The sequence below is a fragment of the Peromyscus leucopus genome, chromosome 8b (assembly GCF_004664715.2).
Source record: "Peromyscus leucopus breed LL Stock chromosome 8b, UCI_PerLeu_2.1, whole genome shotgun sequence".
NCBI classification, from domain to species: domain Eukaryota; kingdom Metazoa; phylum Chordata; class Mammalia; order Rodentia; family Cricetidae; genus Peromyscus; species Peromyscus leucopus.
Window position 1 is genome coordinate 57,756,672 of NC_051086.1, and position 19,292 is coordinate 57,775,963.

At 51.7% G+C, this 19,292-nt stretch overlaps 1 protein-coding gene across 4 annotated transcripts in view; it reads right to left on the reverse strand.

Annotated features, from left to right (window-relative positions):
• The window catches only part of Rap1gap2 (RAP1 GTPase activating protein 2), a 227,036-nt gene that overhangs the window by 174,430 nt on the left and 33,314 nt on the right, over positions 1 to 19,292 (reverse strand). For 2 of the 4 annotated variants that reach the window (XM_028866705.2, XM_028866703.2), the window contains one exon: positions 12,225 to 12,260. In XM_028866705.2, the coding sequence (XP_028722538.1) occupies positions 12,225 to 12,260 (36 nt within the window). Of the gene's footprint in view, positions 1 to 2,591; positions 2,755 to 12,224; positions 12,261 to 18,473; positions 18,563 to 19,292 lie in introns of those variants that run through there. The other 2 variants (XM_028866702.2, XM_028866704.2) reach the window with 2 other exon arrangements.

Consider the following 19,292-nt stretch of genomic DNA (forward strand, 5'->3'; position numbering starts at 1 on the left):
AAGGGCACAGGCAGAAGCCATTATGCCAGCCCCAGCAGAAGCAGCACTCACTGTGACCCTGGCCAGTGAGATCCTTCCTGCTCCAGGATGCTGGGGAAGGGAGCCCTGGGTGGTACTAGACGTCTCAGCTAATCCAGGAAAGAAAGGGTGGAGGTGCATTCGCAAGAAAACAAAACCGGAAGTGAGATAACTAACTTGCCTCAAGTCATCCAGCAGGTAGAGGACAGGATTTAAACAGCGACTGTGTGTCTCCAATGGCCACAGTGTAACCCACTGGTTTGTACCTCCTCTTCTGCACACATTGAGAATAGAATGCTTATGGATGGCATGCCATGACCAAAGAAGTTCAGCAAAATCTGGAAATCGTTTTCTTTGTCACAGCTGGGGGTGGGTTATTGGCAATAGGTGGGTAGAGGTCAGAGATTCTGTTGGACATCCTACACGGGCCAGGACAGACCCCCACAGAGACCATCCAGAGTCCACATGAACCTCTCGCCCCACCTGACCCACTGGCTACCATCATGCTTGTCTGTTCCTGGAGATGGCGGTTCTCAAACTTCACTGCCACTGATGTCACTCAGGAGTCTTGAAAAGGTGCAGATGCCAAGTTCCACCCGGCTCCTCTGATTTCATTGACATTGGTTTTATTGTTATTGTTTTGTTGTCCTCCTCCCCCCCCACCCCCCACCGCCCCAGAGACTGGGCCTGGCTTTGTAACCCAGGCTAGCCTTGAACTTGAGATCCTCCTGCTTCAGCCTCTGAGTGCTGGGATTATGGGCTCATACCACTACACCAGGCTGTTGCTCCGAATTCTTTATGGTCGCCAGATGCACAGACATCTGGAGACCATGGCCTTGCGAAAATAAAGCCAGGATCTTACTAGTGGTGGTGGATCTAAGATAGTTGGTGAGCATTGCAAAAAGAGAAGTCCCCACAAGCCCCGCACAATCATGACTACCAGCCCCATCCTCAGAGACGGGGGCTGACCCCACGACAGCTCCCGGGGACAAGCCCGTGTGGGGTCAGCACTAACAGAGTCTGCATTCGTATTTGCATCTGACTCCCCAGAGCAGGGCCGTTAGAGTGGCTTTTGAGATGAAGACTTAGTCACGCCGGCAGAGACAAGGGGGAGGAGATTAACTCCGAGCCTCTCGCTGTCTGGGCAGGAGATAATAGGCCTGAACTAGGAGGCAGGAGGACCGGCCCTCTGTGAGTCAGAGGATTCTCAGCCCAGAGAGAGGAAGCATTAGATATGAAAGAGAGAAAAGGTTAATTGGAGGGAGCCAGTCTGGGAACAGAGCCGGAAATGATCAGGCAGCCAGTGAGGGGGCAAAGAGCTGTACAGTGGAAAGGGGACCTGAGGATAGGGACTGGGGAAATCAGCCACAGAGAAGTGAGGGCAGAGATTCGATGGCACATTAGGGCCAAGGTCACCCACAGGGAACGCCAGGGCCTGTCCAGCTGCTTTCTTAGCTCTTAAGTTAGTTGTCAAGGCTTTGCCCAAACTCCAGATCTCCAGCGGCTTTAAAGCAGCTCCTGTACTAATAGTAAAGTGAGCAAGGCCTGTAGCCCCATCCTCTCCAGAGGCTGCAGCAAGGGGATCTCAAGTTCAAGGCCAGTCTGGGCAATTTAGCAGGCTCCTACCTCATATCTGCGGGGCTCATGCAGGCCACCTAGAAAACTTCAAACAAAGCCCAGGACAGGCATTGAGAAGCCTTATACAGTGAAGGGTCCAGGCTGGTCAGCCTGGAGAGGGGAAGAGTTCAGCCACAGGGGAGCCTTCTGAGCACTGGGAAGCTCCCAGGACAGGGGATTGGCTTTGTTGAGGAGGAAGACGGATATGATTGGATTATGCAACGGCAGTTTCGGAGATTCAAAATGAAAATGATGGAGAGCAGTGAGCAAGCAGAACTATATTCTACTAAACTAGGCACCCTTAAAAGGTAATGAGCTCCCCGACATTGGAGACAACCAAGCTTAAGCTAAGGGACTAGCTTCAGAGGTAGAGGGAATTCATGGCTAGTTTATCTTGTTTACTCCAAGCCCTCAGCCTCCAAGACCCTGCAGATCTAGGGTCTCTCCTGATGGCTCCCTTCTCCTCCCAGGACTCCCAGGAATGATGCTCTGTATTCGGCCTCCCAGGGAGGCCCAGATAGTCCAGACAAACCACAGAATGTCTACCTCCTTCCTGCTCTTCCCATAGGCTCCAGAGCCTCCCATCAGGCCTGGGCAGAGCTGAGGGCCTGAAAGACCTGCTAAGAACTCCAAGCCACATAGCACAAGGCTTGCAGAAAGTAATCAGGGTAAAGGAGGATGCAGGGAGAGCTGAGCCCAGACTGTCCGGCCACCCATCCCACCCTCCTGCACCCCCACCCTCACCTCCCTCACTAACACAGTTACTATTACCCATTCCGCTCCATGGCAGACACCCTCACTGGGATCCAGGGATAAGCTGAGCCTTTCTTTGCTGTCCCACACCCACCTCAGAAGAGCTCCAGTCCCCAGAACCTGATGCCCATCAGTAGACACTCACCAGCCCTGGTCAAATCTAAAAGCTATTCATCAACCCATAAATCAGAACATGGACTCACCAGAGCTTCCTGGGCATGGTGGGAACCAGTCAGGGTGAGACTAGGAGCACATAGGTCCCTGGAGTTTGCAGAACTTGCCACCTAGCAAATGGCACCTCCAGGTACATCCCCAGTGCCTGGCAATGCAATCAGGACACAGCCCAAATGCCAGCTAAGCATCCGCCTGGTAGCCACTCACACCACCCCAGGCTCAGATCCCAAAACAGTCTTGTTCATGGTTACCATAGGAACTTGCTAAAGCCAAAAAAGGCACCACACAGGCACCCACATAGGCCCTCTAAGCTTGTGTCCACTTGCATGGGTAAACACACACACACACACACACACACACACACACACACACACACACCATATACACACCAGCACTATCCAGGCATGAGGCCCATCCTGAAAAAAATCAGTGACCCAGGTTCTGACACTGGGCATAGAATCAGACAAGCTCCTCTATGGTTCCCTGCAAGCTCAGGGCACCAGCTGCCAGGCACAAGGAGCTCACCTGGAGCTCACCCACTGAAGGTACACCAGGAGTTGAGTTAGGCTGGGGGCAAAGATAACCACATTGTGCCTGCAGGGCACACTGCCCTTTGCCTCCCTGTGACACACCAGCTCCCCAGCCCTCCGCACTTTCCTTCTCTAGTCCCTTCTACTAGCTGGCATGTATAAGTTCCAGGACCCTATAAACAACACAGGATAAAGAACAGAAAGAGAAGAGAGGTTTTATACTCAGAACCCTATTGCCTCCCTGAACTGACCCAATTCCTGAGCTCCCCATCTCCGCAAAGGGGACCCACACCCACCCAGGGCTCCCTCTCTCCAGTCCTATCATCTCACTCCGGTCTGCAGCCCACAAAGTATCTGAACCTGACCGCTCCCGCCCCTTCTGAATGCCCTTTCATTCTGCCCAAGCCCTCCCACAGCCCAGCCACACTCCTACAGGCAGCCCAAGCCAGCCCCTCCCAGCCCGTCTCCTTTCTAGCAAGAACAACGGCTCCCAGGTCCTCTCACCCATGCTACCTCACACCTCGGTGGTGCCTTCACGATGCAGTGATGCAGCACCAAGTCTCTCTTCCCCCGCTGGACCACTGATCTCACACACCCTTAGAGACACCCTAGGCCATGCCCAAGTCTCCAGAAGGGGAGCGCAAATGGGAACCCTTGCTACATCACATGGCAACTGTGTGCACTGTCCCTATGGGGCTGAAAGCTACCAAGAGCAGACCGCCTTCCCACCCTGTTCTTGTCCTCTCACCATCCCTGGCCTGGCCGTGGATTTGGAATGTAGATGCCCAATAGATGCTGGTTGAACTGACTCAACCTTCTCCCCACAAAACATCGAGCTCCCCGTGCCTTTGACAAGCCCAAGAAACTCAGCAGATGCTCCAGGTGTGTAGGACTGGAGCTGGGATGAGTCAACTGCAGAAAGTTCCAGAACATCTTTGTAGTGACCTAAAGACTCTTGTGATCCACAATAAAGATCTGCCAGCCAGTGGAGAAATGAACTGCTTATCATGGCCCTTGAACAAAGAAAAGAGCCATTAAGTAGGGATCATTGGTCGACTGCAGAGGAATGGGCTCTGTGGAAAGCCTGGAAACACACACTGTTACCCAGGAAATTGAGCCCTGAGTCCGCTAGCTGATATCATGACTGGCTGACACCAAGAAAGCAGATGTCTGCAGAAATGATCACCTAGATTGTACATTGCTCTTACAGACTGGGTATAATGGGGCGCACCTTCAATCCCAGCACTCAGGAGGCAGAGACAGGCAAATCTGTGATCTCAAGCCAGCTTGGTCTATTTAGTAAGTTTCAGGCTAGCCAGGGCTGCATGGTGGGACCCTGTCTCCAAAAAAAAGGGGGGGGGGGACAGGTGAAGGGCTGTGACGAAGCAAGAAACAGCACTTCCCAGAGGTGGTGTGTTCTGTCCTGCACGGTGTCCGTAGTGGCTGCTCTCGGGGATGCTGGTGCCCGTGGGAGCTACACAGACACACAGATGTTCCCGCTTATGACCACCTCGTTTCTAATAGAATTTGAACTGTTAGCTGCTTAAATCATCAACTCAGAACAGCAATGGCGGCCTACGGTCAAACCACAGCATACCCGTCCCAAGTCAGACCTCTCCTTCCCTCCCCTGAGGGAAAAGTTTGCACTCAGCTCATCACATGTTCTCTGCCTACCAGAGGTATCATTTCTAGGGGCCAAGAATGAGCCATCAATGATACAGGTGGGTTCTCTTTTTTTTCTTTAAAGATTAATTTATTTATTCTATATGCAAAAATATGTGTTGCTGCATGTATATATGTACATCCCGTGTGTCTGGTGCCTGAGGAGGCCAAAAGAGGGCATTGGATGCCCTGGAACTAGAGTTCAGGACAGCTGTGAGTCACCATGTGGATGCTGGAAACTAAACTAGGGTCTTCTGAAAGAACAGCCAGTGCCCTTAACTGTTGGCCGTCTCTCCAGCCCCCAATCAGGTCCTTTTTCCTCCTAGACTCAGATTTGGGCATTTGGACATGGTATTTCCCAGCAATGGAGATGATCTATCCTGAGCCACACTCATGTTCATTTGGTCCCTGTGGCTGTCCCTAGGCACAACAGTCATCTCAGGTGACTGGAGCTATTCATCAGACAGACAGACAGGCAGACAGACAGATACACACAGACAGACACACACACACACACACACACACACACACACACACACAGGTGGAGGGCTCCTTCTTGGGACTTCTTCTTGGGACTTCCTCTGGGGGAAAGTGGGCTGACTATGATTCAGTTACTGTACCTTTGTCCTAAACCAGCTCCCAGAGCAGGCCAAAGACAGAGGGCTCCTACATGCTACTGCCTTACCTGTACTCATCCTCCTACTCCTGTGTCTCCTCCTCCACCTGCCTCCCTCCACCTGCCTCCCTCCACCTGCACCCCCTCCGCCTGCCTCCCTCCACCTGCCTCCCTCCACCTGCCTCCCTCCACCTGCCTCCCTCCACCTGCCTCCCTCCACCTGCATCCCTCCGCCTGCCTCTGCCTCCTCTTCACCTGTATCCCTCCACCTGCCTCTGCCTTTTGTTTCCATCTTGGATCCTATTTCCTTGTGATGGGCTAAGCATATGACCCACAATTTCATCATTCAGTGAACCTATACTGAGAACTCCTTTTGTGCCTGCCCAATGTCCAGTCTTGGGGATCCAGAGATGAAGGCTGCAGCCTTTAAAACATGCACATTTACTTGCTCAGCAGGGAGCACCTGCCATCATTCTGGTCCTCCCTTGCACTCCTCCCCCAAAAATACAAGAAGACATTAGCCAAGACTGGAATGTGGCTTAGTGGCTGAGAACTTGTCCTGCATGTACAAGGCCCTGCGTTTGATCCCCAGGACGGACAGAAAAGAAAGGGCATAAGCCACACATGTGGCTAGCATATGAAAGCTAGATAGGAGCAGGCTGTACAGGTAGAGAAGCAGGCCATTCACTGATCCTGCTCTCCCTTCTTACAGACCCAGAGAAGTTAGTGACTTGCCCATTTGTTAGCCTGGGTATAGAACCTGGGTCTGTCAACACACAATTCAAGCCTGTTTCTCCTGCATGGTACTACAGCTACACCCTCTCCATGTTCCTGTGTGGCCCCATATCCCCTGTATCTCCAACTATGGTTAAGTCCTTGCCTCTGGGGGCCCTCCTCATGCAGGCATCATAGACTCCTCTCAGTCTGGGCATCCAGCAGGGAGGTGGGTACCAGGAGGTCAGCACTGTGAGGTAGACCCCTGAACAGGAGATGTGGGCTGAGAACACTCAGCTCTATCCTCATGGAACAAAATACAAATCTGGATTCAAACTCCACCTTCATGCCTTTCTTGCTGATGACCTTGAACAAGATTCCCAGCTTCTCCAAGTGTCTATCTTCCTGTCTCTCAAATACCAAAAGCAATGGGCCCTTCTCCACATGGTGGCTGCAGAGCCTCTGGACCACAGGTGATAAAATCTCAGTGCTCAGTGTGGATGGAGCAGAGCTGATCTTCAGAACTATGTGCCTCAGGGACACCTCCAGGACTATCTTTGTATCAATGACACCGGGTCCCTGGGGAGTGAGCAGAGGAAATCAAGGAACGCAGGCCACAGGCCAGGGGTGTCTGCTGCATGTCAGAGAGGAAAGATGCTTCGGCAGCAGAGGCAGAAGCAGAAAGTCTTAGACCCTGGAGGATCCCCTGCAGCAAGAATTGGCTGCTCAACTGACCTGCCGAGAAGTGAAACCACAGCCTAAAACACATCTTCAGAATCCAGCAGGCCCCCATTGCCAACTAAAGGAAGAGAACAATGAGACCAGATCATTTAGTCCCAATTTAGGGACTGGATATGACCTCTTATGGTGTCTTCCTGTCTTTCTTCTCTGAAAACAAACCAGCCCCCACCTAGGGAAGTAGCCATCGCTCATCCAAGCTGATTGGAGCATGGCTATAAACTGACAAGGACTGAGCTAATTAGGTTCTCTTTTTTAAAATGCATTATTGATAAAGCAGGGCATACGGCACATGCCTGTAATCCCAGCACTTGGGAGGATCAGGAGTTCAAGGCCAGCTCTGGCTACAAAGGGAGTTTGAGGCCAGACTGGGCTCCTAAGAACCCCGTCTCAAAATGAAAAGAAAAGTAAGCTTTATTGAGGCAAACTCTATGTACCACTTTAAGTACGAGTCAGTGTCTTCACGACGGTCACAAGCTTGCATCTCCATTGCCACTGTCACCCTCACACTACCCATCCACAGTCCAGAAGCCTAGGATCCCTTAAATTTCACTCTGCCTCCTCCTCTCCCAACAGACCCCCAAGCCCTCAGAAAGGATTAACTTACTCAGTTTCCAGGAACTTATCATGTAAGTGGAAGGGTGTAAGAAGTGGTTTTCAGTGTCTGGCTCCTTTTATGTAACTTGCTTTTATTTCATCCTATTCCGTTTGTGGATATACCACCCTTTGCCTAGTCACCCGCTGGGGTCTCCACTTGGGGTTATCATTAACAATGCTGCCATGAACATTAGTGTGCAGGGTTTTGCAAAACCATGTTTTCATTTTCCTTCAATGTGTGTCTGAGAGGACTGATGATTGGACAGGACTCTGGGTTTTCACCTGAGGAACTGTTAGACTATTACCCAAAGCAGCTGCTCCATCTTATATCTCTGCTATGAGAGTTCCAATCATTATTGTATTCGATGATGATGGTGATGAAGATAATTGCCATTGTAGGGAGCATACAGTAATATCTCACTGTGATTTCCTTTTTAAATTTTTCATTATTAGGGGCTGAAGAGGTGGCTTTATGGTTAAGAGCACTTGTTGCTCTTGCAGAGGACCCAGGTTCAGTTCCCAGCATCCACATCATGGCTCACAACCATCTGTAACTCCAGTTCCAAGGAATTCAATGCCTTCTTCTAGTCTCTGCAGGAACCAGGTATATACATAATACACATACACATATGCAGGCAAAACACTCATAGATATAAAATAAAATACATCCCCAGGCCGCGGTGGGGCATGCTTTTAATCCCAGCACTCAAGAGGCAAAGGCAGGTGGAACTCTGTGAGTTCAAAGCCAGCCTGGTCTACAGAGGGAGTTCCAGGACAGGCCCCAAAGTTACATAGAGAAACCCTGTCTGGGGGGGGGGGGGGGGGGGGAGTCACCTGACCATATATGTAAAGGTTTATTTCTGAACTCTGAATTCTATTCCATTGATCTATAGTACTAAATTTATAACAATACCATGCCACTGATAGTTTTGTGGTAAATTTTAATATCAGAAGTTCAATCTTCCAACTTTGCTCATATATATATATATATATATATATATATATATATATATATAAAATTTATTTGTATTTTATGTACATTGGTGTTTTGCCTGCATGTATATCTGTGTGAGGCTATCAGATTCCCCTGAAACAGGAGTTAGATAGTTGTGAGCCGCCATGTGAGTACTGGGAATTGAACCCCAGTCCTCTGGAAGAGCAGCTGGTGCTCTTAACTGCTGAGCCATCCCCCCAGCCCCCAACTTTGTTCTTCCCTTTCAAGATTCTACTCAAATGTCCGTGGATCTCCAGCATCTGGTTCAACCCCTCTGAGCTTCTCTTGGGTTCCCTAAGGCATGCTGGAGGTATCGTTTCCCATCTTTAGCCTAACCAGACTACACACCAAAGGCTTTCTTTTGTTCTTTTTGTTTTTTTTGAGGCAGGGACTCCTGTATCCAGGGCAATAGCCAAGGATGACCTTGAGCTCTGGAACTTCCCCTCAACTCCAGATCTTCCCGCCTCTCCCTCCTAAGTGATGGGATTACAGGTATGTGCCACTACATCCAGTTTAAAGTGTTTGCTTCCTGGAGTCAACAGATCTTAAAGCTAGAAATTAGTCTCTCACCCTGCAGGACATCACCATCACCATGCCTACTCTCTGTCCCCCAGATATTCAGAGACCCAACTCTCAGCCCTGGCCCATTCCCCCCAGCTCCTCACACCACTCTAAACCCTGCTCCTTTACAGGTTACAAATAGTTCTGCGTAAACCAACAGGACCTCTATTAACCACTGTTGTAGTTGTACTAGATGACTCAAGGCAGCCCCCAAAAAACACATCTCTACTCCATGTCCCTCAGCAATCCAGCCTAACACCTCACACCTCATTCAATATGCAGATAACCCCCTGGGAAGCTCTGGAAAGGTCAGACAAGTTATCCCGGCTGCTGGAGAGGCGGAGCCAGGAAGATTACAGACTCAAGGTGTTCTCTCCCTCCTCCAGGCAGTGACCACTGCTACCATAGCATCTCTGAGTACCCACATGAGACAAAAGACTGGGCTAAAAAGTGCTCCCTCATAAAGGGGAGCAGGAGGTAGTGAAAGGTTTACCAGTACATGAAACCTCTTACAAGCCCTTCCCCCAAGGGAGAACAAGCAGCTTTCAATCGCTAGGGAAGGGGGACCTTTCTTAGGTGGCATGGTGACCAGTAAGTTGTCCACACTCTTGTAGGAAGCCACTCAGCCATGCTCCTGTGAGTCACCCCAACTCAGTTCCCTGGCTCACCAAGCTACACTGGCAGGAAGTCATTTCTTTGGTCTGTCACTGATGCCCTACCTGGGGTAAACATACCTCTTGTTCACAACTCCCCAGGAAAAGCTAATGTAATACAAGGCCAATCTAGACAACTTTATGAGACACTGTGTCACATTTTAAAAAGCAAAAAGAACAAGGTGAAGAGATGGCACAATGGATAAGAGCCCTTCTAGAGGACCTGGGTTCGATTCCCAGCACCCACAATGGGCAGCTCACAACCACTTGTAACTCCAGTGCCAGGAGATCCTATGCCTTCTTCTGGACTCTGCACATGTGTACACACACACACACACACACACACACACACACACACACACAATTAAAGTATCTTTTAAAGTAAAAACAGGGCCGTCGAGATGGCTCATGGGTAAAGGCACTTGCTGCCAAGCCTAATCCCTGGAACCCACATGGTAAAAGGAGAGAACTGGCTGTGGCAAGTTGTCCTCTGGCGGTCACACAAGTGCCATGGCATGTACACACACACACACACACACACACACACACACACACACGCACGCACGCACGCACACACAACACACACGCACACACACACACACACACACACGCACACACACACACGCAGGTGCGCACACACACACAAATAAATTTAAAAAGAGCACTGGATAGAGCTCAGCGGGAGAGCACTTGCCTAGCACACACAAGCTCCTGGGTTCAATTCCTAGCACCACAAACAAAACAAAACAAAAGGAAATGAAACTGAAGAGTTCGGTGTCCCGTCTAGACAACCTGCCCCAAACTGGGCCACACTGGTGCACACACCATGCTAGACAACGGCCCCATCACCCAGTTTGAGAGCAGCTTTAGAAACCAAGGATGTTCCACGGGCATTTCTGGCCTCAGCTCTGTGAAGAGGCTAAAAATCTCTCTCCTAGCCCTGCTCACCATCCCCTCCTCCCCAACCCCTCATCTTTCAGCTGAGTGGAAGGAAGACCTTCTATTCTGACCCCCTGGCATGCCAATCCTCAAGTCTGACTGTTTGGACCCTGGCACTTGTACCCAGGAAAGTCAACACTGGCAACCAGATGACTCACTTCAGCTGATTTGGAGCAGGGACGAATGGAGGAGCCACCTTTAAAAAGAGTGAGTGTGTGTGTATGTGTGTGTGTGTGTGTGTGTGTGTGTGTGTGTGTGTGTGTGTTCTGCTAAATGAACCCAGCCAGGGCTTTACACACGCCCACTGAACCCTTGCACAAATTTTCATGCACAAACTAATTCACATGTGGCAAAAAAAAAAAAAAAAAAAAATCTTCAATAATTATCAAAGCTTTTTTTTTTGTTTTCTAGAATTTTCCACCTTTCCAATTCATTCAGCTGGAGCGGCCCAAGAGAGGCGTGCACATGTAAGATTCTTCAAGTTGGCCAAGTGTCAAGAGAGAAGGCTTAATGATAATGACCAAAGAGTTCACAGAACAGAAAGGGGAAGACAATGAAGGGGTGAGGGGAGGGGAGACAGCAGTTTCAAGACAAAGGGGCCTCTGCTCACCCTTCCCACAGAGACCAGCAACCACGTGTCGGACCTGAGCCTACAGTTCCCAGGCCTGAGATTTGTGGTATGAAGCCTCAGAGAGCCCCGAGCTTGGTGCAGCAGGGTGACCCCTCAGTAACAGATGACTCAATGGCCAGCTGATCCCACACACATACCAATGTTGTTTTAAGAGGCTCTGGGAGCAGGAGGAGGTAGAGATGGCTCAGCGGTTAAGAGCACTGGCTGCTCTTTCAAAGGACCCGGGTTCAATTCCCAGCACCCACGTGGCAGTTCACAACTGTTTGTAACTCCAGTTCCAGGGGATCTGACACCCTCCTACAGACATACATGCAGGCAAAACCCCAATGTATATTAAATAAATCTTTAAAAAGGAGAGAGAGAGAGAGAGAGAGAGAGAGAGAGAGAGAGAGAGAGAGAGAGAGAGATTCTAGGGACTAGAGAGATAGTTCAGTCGTAGAGGACCCGGGTTTGATTCCCAGCACCCACATGGTGGCTCACAGCTGTCCACAACTCCAGTGCCTGGGAACCCTTCGCTTCTGCAGGCAACAGGCACACACATGGTGCACACACATGGTGCACACACATGGTGCAGACAGCATGCAGGCAACACACCCATGTGCACAGAGTGAAACAATAATAATTTTAAAAAGAGGTCCTAGGACAGTGCGTCATAGTTTTACAAATAGATGGAAAATGTCAGGAAGATGCTCTCTCGGCATTGAGGCTTCGCATAAAAATTTAAATAATAGAAAATACATCTTTCTTCCAATAAGTGCACAGCCTGAAAGTCAAGCCCGCCGGTCACATTCCCACCACACTTGTTTCTGTTGCTACCCCTCCTGCCTCTGCCTCTCTCTGGACACCCACTCAAGAGGCCCATCCAGTCTCTGCCAGCACAGGCCCTCCAGCCAAGCCCGGAACCTGACGGTCCATAGCATCAACCGTCACACACAACAACATGGGCAGACAGACCAAGGCCCAGGGTGCACGGAGCTCCAGTCTGTTGTCATCTCTGACCTCTAAAGAATTGAAAAGAGCTACTCACTTGACCTTCAGACCCGCCAACATGGTCTTGTCGATCCTGCCAAGAGAAAAGCAAGGGCTTCAGTCAGTGTGGGGATGAGGCCCTTCTGCATCTGTCTACAGGGAAAGCTGCTACAAGGCAATTTTTTTTGTTTGTTTTTTGGTTTTTGGTTTTTGTTTTTTTGTTTTGTTTTGTTTTGTTTTGTTTTGTTTTGTTTTGTTTTTTGGTTTTCCGAGACAGGGTTTCTCTGTGTAGTTTTGGTGCCTGTCCTGGATCTCGTTCTGTAGACCAGGCTGGCCTCGAACTCACAGAGATCCACCTGCCTCTGCCTCCCAAGTGCTGGGATTGAAGGCGTGTGCCACCACTGCCCGGCTGCTACAAGGCAATTTTTCCTCCAACCCAGGAAGGGAAATCTGAGTTCCACAAGGCTTGAGCCACACATACCCCTATGGGAAGCTTTCCTGGGTGGCTTTAACTGCCAACCTGACACAATTGAAAACTATCTAGAAAGAGAATCTCAGTTGAGGAATTACCTAGATCAGAGTGGCCTGTGAACATGAAGATTGTCTTGACTGATAATTGATATAGGAGGCCCCAGTCTACTGTGGGTAGCACCATTTCCTAAACAGGTAGTCCTGAACTGTATGAGAAAGTTAGCTAAGAACTGGAAAGCTGGCTTAGCAGTTAAACACACATATTGTTCTTCAGGAGGACCCAAGTTCAATTCCCAGCACCCATACATTTGGGGTTCACAACCGAAACATCTAACACTCCAGAAACATCGAACACTCTTAGCTTCTGTGGGAACCCACATTCACATGTATATATCCCCACACAGATGCATATATATAATCAAACATAATAAAACAAAAAAGAATAAAATGACTTTCTATGTGCGTGCGTGCGTGTGTGCGTGCGTGCGCATGCCTAAGCCTGCCAGCCAGCCAGCCAGCAGCATCCTCCATGGTTCCAGCTCTGCTTCTTGGCTGTATGCAGTACCGAGCAGGCCTATCTGCAAGCGCCTCCTGACTTCTCTCAGTGACCCTTTTTCCCTTACAGTCTCTTTTGTTAGGTTTCTGTCACAGCAGCAGAAATGAAACTGGAACAGAAAGGCACTAGGACTCCCAGCGTTTTAGAGATTGAAACTAAGCTTCCTAGGGGTGAACTCTGGCTGGGTCTGACTCTAGAGCAGCGGTTCTCAACCTTCCTAACGCTACGACCCTTTAATACAGTTCCTCAGGGTGTGGTGACCCCCAACCACACAATTATTCCTGTTGGCACTTCATAACTATAGTTTTGCTACTGTTATGAATTGTAATGTCAATATTTTTGGAGACAGAGGTCTGCCAAAGGGGCCCCCACCCACAGGTTGAGAAACGCTGCTCTAGCGTCTTCAGCGTTCTGCGCATATGCCACGGGAGATACAAGCAGCTCAGCCACAGGGACCCTCCTGCTCCATGAGATGCTCGGCCATCAGGCAGGTCCACCCTCAGTCCCAACAGCAGACTCCAAGGAGAGCGGCAGGTCGTCGGTTCAAACCGGGAGCCGGGAAGAGCAGCTCCGCTGCAGACACACGGCGCTCGCGCTCCCCGCCCCTGCCTGCACCGCCTTCTCTGGCAAAGGAGGCAGCGTGTGAGGTTCTATTTTTACCCCTACATATGCCGGCCCTTCTGCTGGGGAGGGAGGTTCCTTTCCCATCCGAGGAACAGCAGGCAGTGTTCTCCCTGTCTTCAACGGATTACAGGCCACGTCACCCATGCCCCCATTGTGACGAGTGCCACCACCACTCACTAATAATCACCACCACCTGGGGCACTCTCACAGCCGGTGTCACCACATGCCATCACTACCCGCTGTCACCACAGCCAGTGTCACCATTGTCACGTGTCATCACCACCTGTGCGACCATCACACCAGTGTCGTCACCGTCACCAACAATGTCATCACCACCTGTGTCCCCATCACACCAGTGTTGTCACCGTCACCAACAATGTCATCACCACCTGTGCGACCATCACACCGTTGTCACCACCGTCACCAACAATGTCATCACCACCTGTGTCCCCATCACACCAGTGTTGTCACCGTCACCAACAATGTCATCACCACCTGTGTCCCCATCACACCAGTGTTGTCACCGTCACCAACAATGTCATCACCACCTGTGCGACCATCACACCAGCGTCACCACCACCGCCGCTAACAGTGTCACCACTGCCCACTGTCACATCACAACCAGTGCCCCCATTATCGCCAACAGCGTCGTCACCACTTGCGTCACCACCACACCAATGTCACTGCCACCAGCCGCATCATCATTGCCCACTGTCACCATCACCACCGGCGTCACCACTACCCCCATAGTGTCACCAGCACCCATGGCACCACCATGACCAGTCTTCATCTGTGTCACCATCAATGTCAGTGTCACCCCAGAGCCGCCGCCACCACCTTCAATGCTACCACGGTCACTACCCATGTCACCTGGCATCCCTGTCACCATCACGGTCACCTGGCATCCCCGTCACTATTATGGTCACCTGAGCATCCCCGTCACCATCACGGTCACCTGGGTGTCCCCGTCACTATCACTGTCACCTGGGCATCTCCGTCACTATTATGGTCACCTGGGTGTCACCGTCACCACCACGGTCACCTGGGTATCCCCGTCACTATTATGGTCACCTGAGCATCCCTGTCACTATCACGGTCACCTGAGCATCCCCGTCGCCATCACAGTCACCTGGGTGTCACCGTCACTATCACGGTCACCTGGGCATCCCCGTCACTATTATGGTCACCTGAGCATCCCCGTCACTATCACGGTCACCTGGCATCCCCCCCCCATCCCTAGCCCCGCACACACGGTCACCTCACCCCGTCACTATTATGGTCACCTGAGCATCCCCGTCACCATCACGGTCACCTGGGTGTCCCCGTCACTCTCGGTGTCTCCACCACCATCAGCGTCAGTGAACTCACCACCACCTCTAAGGCGCTTGGCACCCTGAAAGTTCATTCAGGCCCAGCCAGCCAGCTCAGCTCCTTCCCACAGGCAGACTCTCAGGAAAAAGAGGGAAGGAAGGAGAGGGGTCCACACAGCGAGGACATAGCTGCCCAGAAATCCCCGGTGGGCATTAAGCTCTGAGCTGTACTGAGCCCCCCAACAGAGAACAGGACCCCCTCTCCCTAAGGACAGAGCCAGCTACACACCCAGGGCGCGTGGTCTACATCCCGCTCAGTCTCTTCCTCGGGCCTTACCCAGGCTCTTTCCTTAGGTTTCCATCCTGAAGGCAGATCCTCCTCCCCTCCCACTGAACCCAACCCCATATCTATCCAGTAGTCAGGACCCCTCGCTCTGCTCATAGCCAGAGCTACCCAACGGTGACCCTTGACCACAAGCCCATATACCCTACACCTTCTCGAGGACTCTCTTAATTCTTCTTCTACCCGTCCTGTGCTATGGCAGGAGGTCCCCGTTGACACATGGGGAAAGTGAGGCCCAGAGAGACCCAGGGAAAGCACATGCTCTCAGAGCTCCCCTGTCGCTGAGGTGGAGGCAGCTCGAAATCCCTCAAGTGTGCCCTCCTGACCTCTGCCTGGTCAGACGGGACCCCCCACCACAGCAGACTTTGCTGGTCCCTGAGCCCACATCTCTCCCCCCCAGCAGCCTTCCCACCAGGGTTCCCATGCTAGACTGTGGCCCTGGGAGCATGTGCTTGGGGCGGGGCTTGACAGGGGCAGGAGAGATGGCTCAGCAGTTACGAGCACTGGCTGCTCTTCCAAAGGACCGGAGTTCAATTCCCAGCACCTACATGGCCGCTCACAGTTGTCTATAACTCCACTTCTGGGGGATCTGGCATCTTCACACAGACACACATGAAGGCAAAACACCAATACACATAAAAATAAATAAAACTTTAAAAAAATTGCCGGGCAGTGGTGGCACATGCCTTTAATCCCAGCACTCGGGAGGCAGAGCCAGGCGGATCTCTGTGAGTTCGAGGCCAGCCTGGTCTACCAAGTGAGTTCCAGGAAAGGCGCAAAGCTACACAGAGAAACCCTGTCTCAAAAAACCAAATGAATAAATAAATAAATAAATAAATAAATAAATAAATAAATCCCCAGAAGGCACATTAAAAAAGAAAAAGCCAAGGGTGGGGGCACACACTATTAAGCCCAGGGCTGGGGAGGTAGAAAAAAGAGATGCTCCAGGGCTTTCTGGCCAGCCAGTCTAGGTTAATCAGTGAAAACCATACCAAAGTGAGAGACCCTGTCTCAAAAATAAACAAATAAGTGGGCTCTTCTTCTGCTTGGCTGCTGGAGATCACCACTGTCCTGAACGGCACAGAACCTACCTACCCCAGACCAGGAAGCTCGTGACCAGCTATCTACTTCACCCTAGGAAGGCAACAGCACCTAAGTCAGAAATCCGGGGGAAACTAGCCAAAACATCTAAGATGGCACCAGCTGTCTTCCTTGTATTTGGTTCAGAACCCAGTTGGGTGGTGGTGGTGTGACAACTGGCTTTGGCAGGATTCGTGATTAAAGAAAAGTGAGCCCAGAGACTTGCAAGACACAGCCTGCCTGAGGGGGGACAGAGCTCTCAGTAAACAGGGAAGGGAACAGAGCAGAGTGAAGGTCAGGGAGACTGCAAGGGCCAGCTCTGGTGCCGGTACACAAGGGAGAGCGTGGACAACAGCTAGAGGAGCAGAGATTCTGTGGTGACTTGATCTGCCATGACGGTACACATCTCTACGGAGAGGAGTCATAGACTGGAAACCTTAAAATTGAGTAAACAAACAAATTAATAGGGAACGGTGCTAAGGGACGACACTTGCAGGTGTCTTTTTAATCTCTGCACATACGTTCACTCATACACATGTGCCCGTGCGTGCACACACACGCGCCCACGCGCGCGCGCGCTGGCTAAATTAAAACACGGACTAAGACCTAAGCCTTGCAAAGCGAGCTTTCTGGTGGCAGGCCCTCTGCATGTGCCATACTTCACAGGCGGGTCTGGGAGAACAAGATCCCACTACCTAGGCCCTGGCCTGCAGGGATCCCAGTCCAACCTCACACACCCCTCCCAGAGCAGGAAGCCGACTGTAAGAGTCAAACCCAGACCCACCACCAGGACAACAGTCCTGCCCCCAGCGCTGGGCATGGCCTGTGAGCAGGCACCACACTGCCCCCCTAAGACTCTCTTATCTTCACTCTCCATCTGCCAGACACAGACTGCCCAGAATCCCCTCCTGAACGAGAACAGATGGCAAATGCTCTCCAAGAGAGAAAGGGGGAAAGAGAGGCAAGCCAGGAGCCAGTCACTGACCAGAGAAACAAAGCTCCTCTCCTCACACCCCTTCTGTGTCTCCCCAACCTTCCTGCCACCCACCACCACCCCCCAGTGCCAGCCATCGTTCCAGCCGGGACCCCAGACATCCTCCCTCGGTGTAACAATTCCCCGGGGCCCAGCAGCTGAACAGAAACTGACAAGGAAAACCACTAGGCTGCACTCTCAGCTCAGCTGCATGCAGCTGGTAAGGGGAGCCAAGCCTGTGACTTCAGGCCCTGCTTCCAGCCTCTGGGGAGACAGACAGAAGCTTGGGGTGGGGTGGGGTGTGGCTCAGAGGCTAAGCGAAAAGCTGGATGCAGGGCTGAATGGCGCAAACGTGGGTCATCGAGAATGGCAAACTCGAAGACGGGTCTGGCCCTCCTCTCACGGCGCACCCCCAGGGAGGTGGCAACCCAGAGGTCCTCCCGCAATAGAGTCACAGCAGCCCAGAGGGGCAAACACGGACACAGGACACCAGGGGAGCAAGGTAGGTACTCGCTCTGAAACAGAAAACACACGTGGTCACACTCAAAGGCACATCTGTCCAAGCCAGGCACATACCACACACGGCCTCAGAGATTACAGCCACACCACACATGCACACACACACACACACACATGAATAACCACAGATGTGCATGCACATGTAGGAGCACACACTAACACAGGCATACCCATTCAACTGTGGTCTCACACTCACGCCCACACTGGCAGCCACCCTGACCTTCTGGATCTCTTGCAGACCTTGCTTCTGACAATGAGGCAGAGCCTGGCCTCCGATGGCCCCTCAGGATCCTCCAAGCCTACCTGGCCACTGAGAGTGCTCCCCACAGACCCAGGGCTCAGGCACAGCCTGAGCCCTGCAGCCTAGCCACCCAACAAGACCCATCCTCCAAGTCCACTCTCATCTCAGCCGTGGCCCTTCCGTCACCCACCATCCAAAGCCCCCAAAGGAGACGCTGCGCTTCCTGCGGAACATGGTAGCAGCAGTGTAGCCCCGGGTCCCAGAGCAGTCCCCGGGGGTTTGTTAGAAAAGAGCTGAGGAGCGGCAGGGTGACAGCCACAGTGTAGGGTGGGGCGCCAGGCAGGGCACCTCCCTCTTCGCCTGTCCCCCAAGTCGAGCTTCCGGTGGGTGAGGCCGCAGGGCCTGGAGGTGTGTCCTGCACTCCAGGAGGCACCACGGTAGGCAGGGAGGTCACAAAGGGCAGCTTCCCCACACCCAGAGGAACCCACAGCTCCGGAAGGGGCTCAGCCAGCAGATTGCACCACAGCCCCATTTGGCAGCTGGTCCCACACGGCAGCTTCCTGGTAACCAAAGGAGGACCAAAGATTCCCATCGCCTTGCCTGGGAGGGAAGGGGGAAGCCAGCTGGCAGCCTCGAAGACTAGGACCCTTCCCGACAGCTCCAAGGTGCCTGAGACAGGGAACTTGCTGCTCCTCAATGCTCAGTACACAGTCAAGAAAACCTCCACGCGTGGGTAACTGGCACCCATCAGTACACACAGACATAAGTATACATCCACACATATGGGCACAGAGCAAGCACACATGGGCACGTGCACCCAGACATGTGCATATATACACGCCAAGGACACACATGTCTACTAGAACACAAGAATGCTCACCTAGAAACCATTAGACATGTACCAGTGCACACTCACATGTGCGCTGTGCATGTAAATTAACACAGACTTTTACAGAGATACGTGAACACCTCTAATTTACCTATAGATGCCCAGCTAGACACATGGACA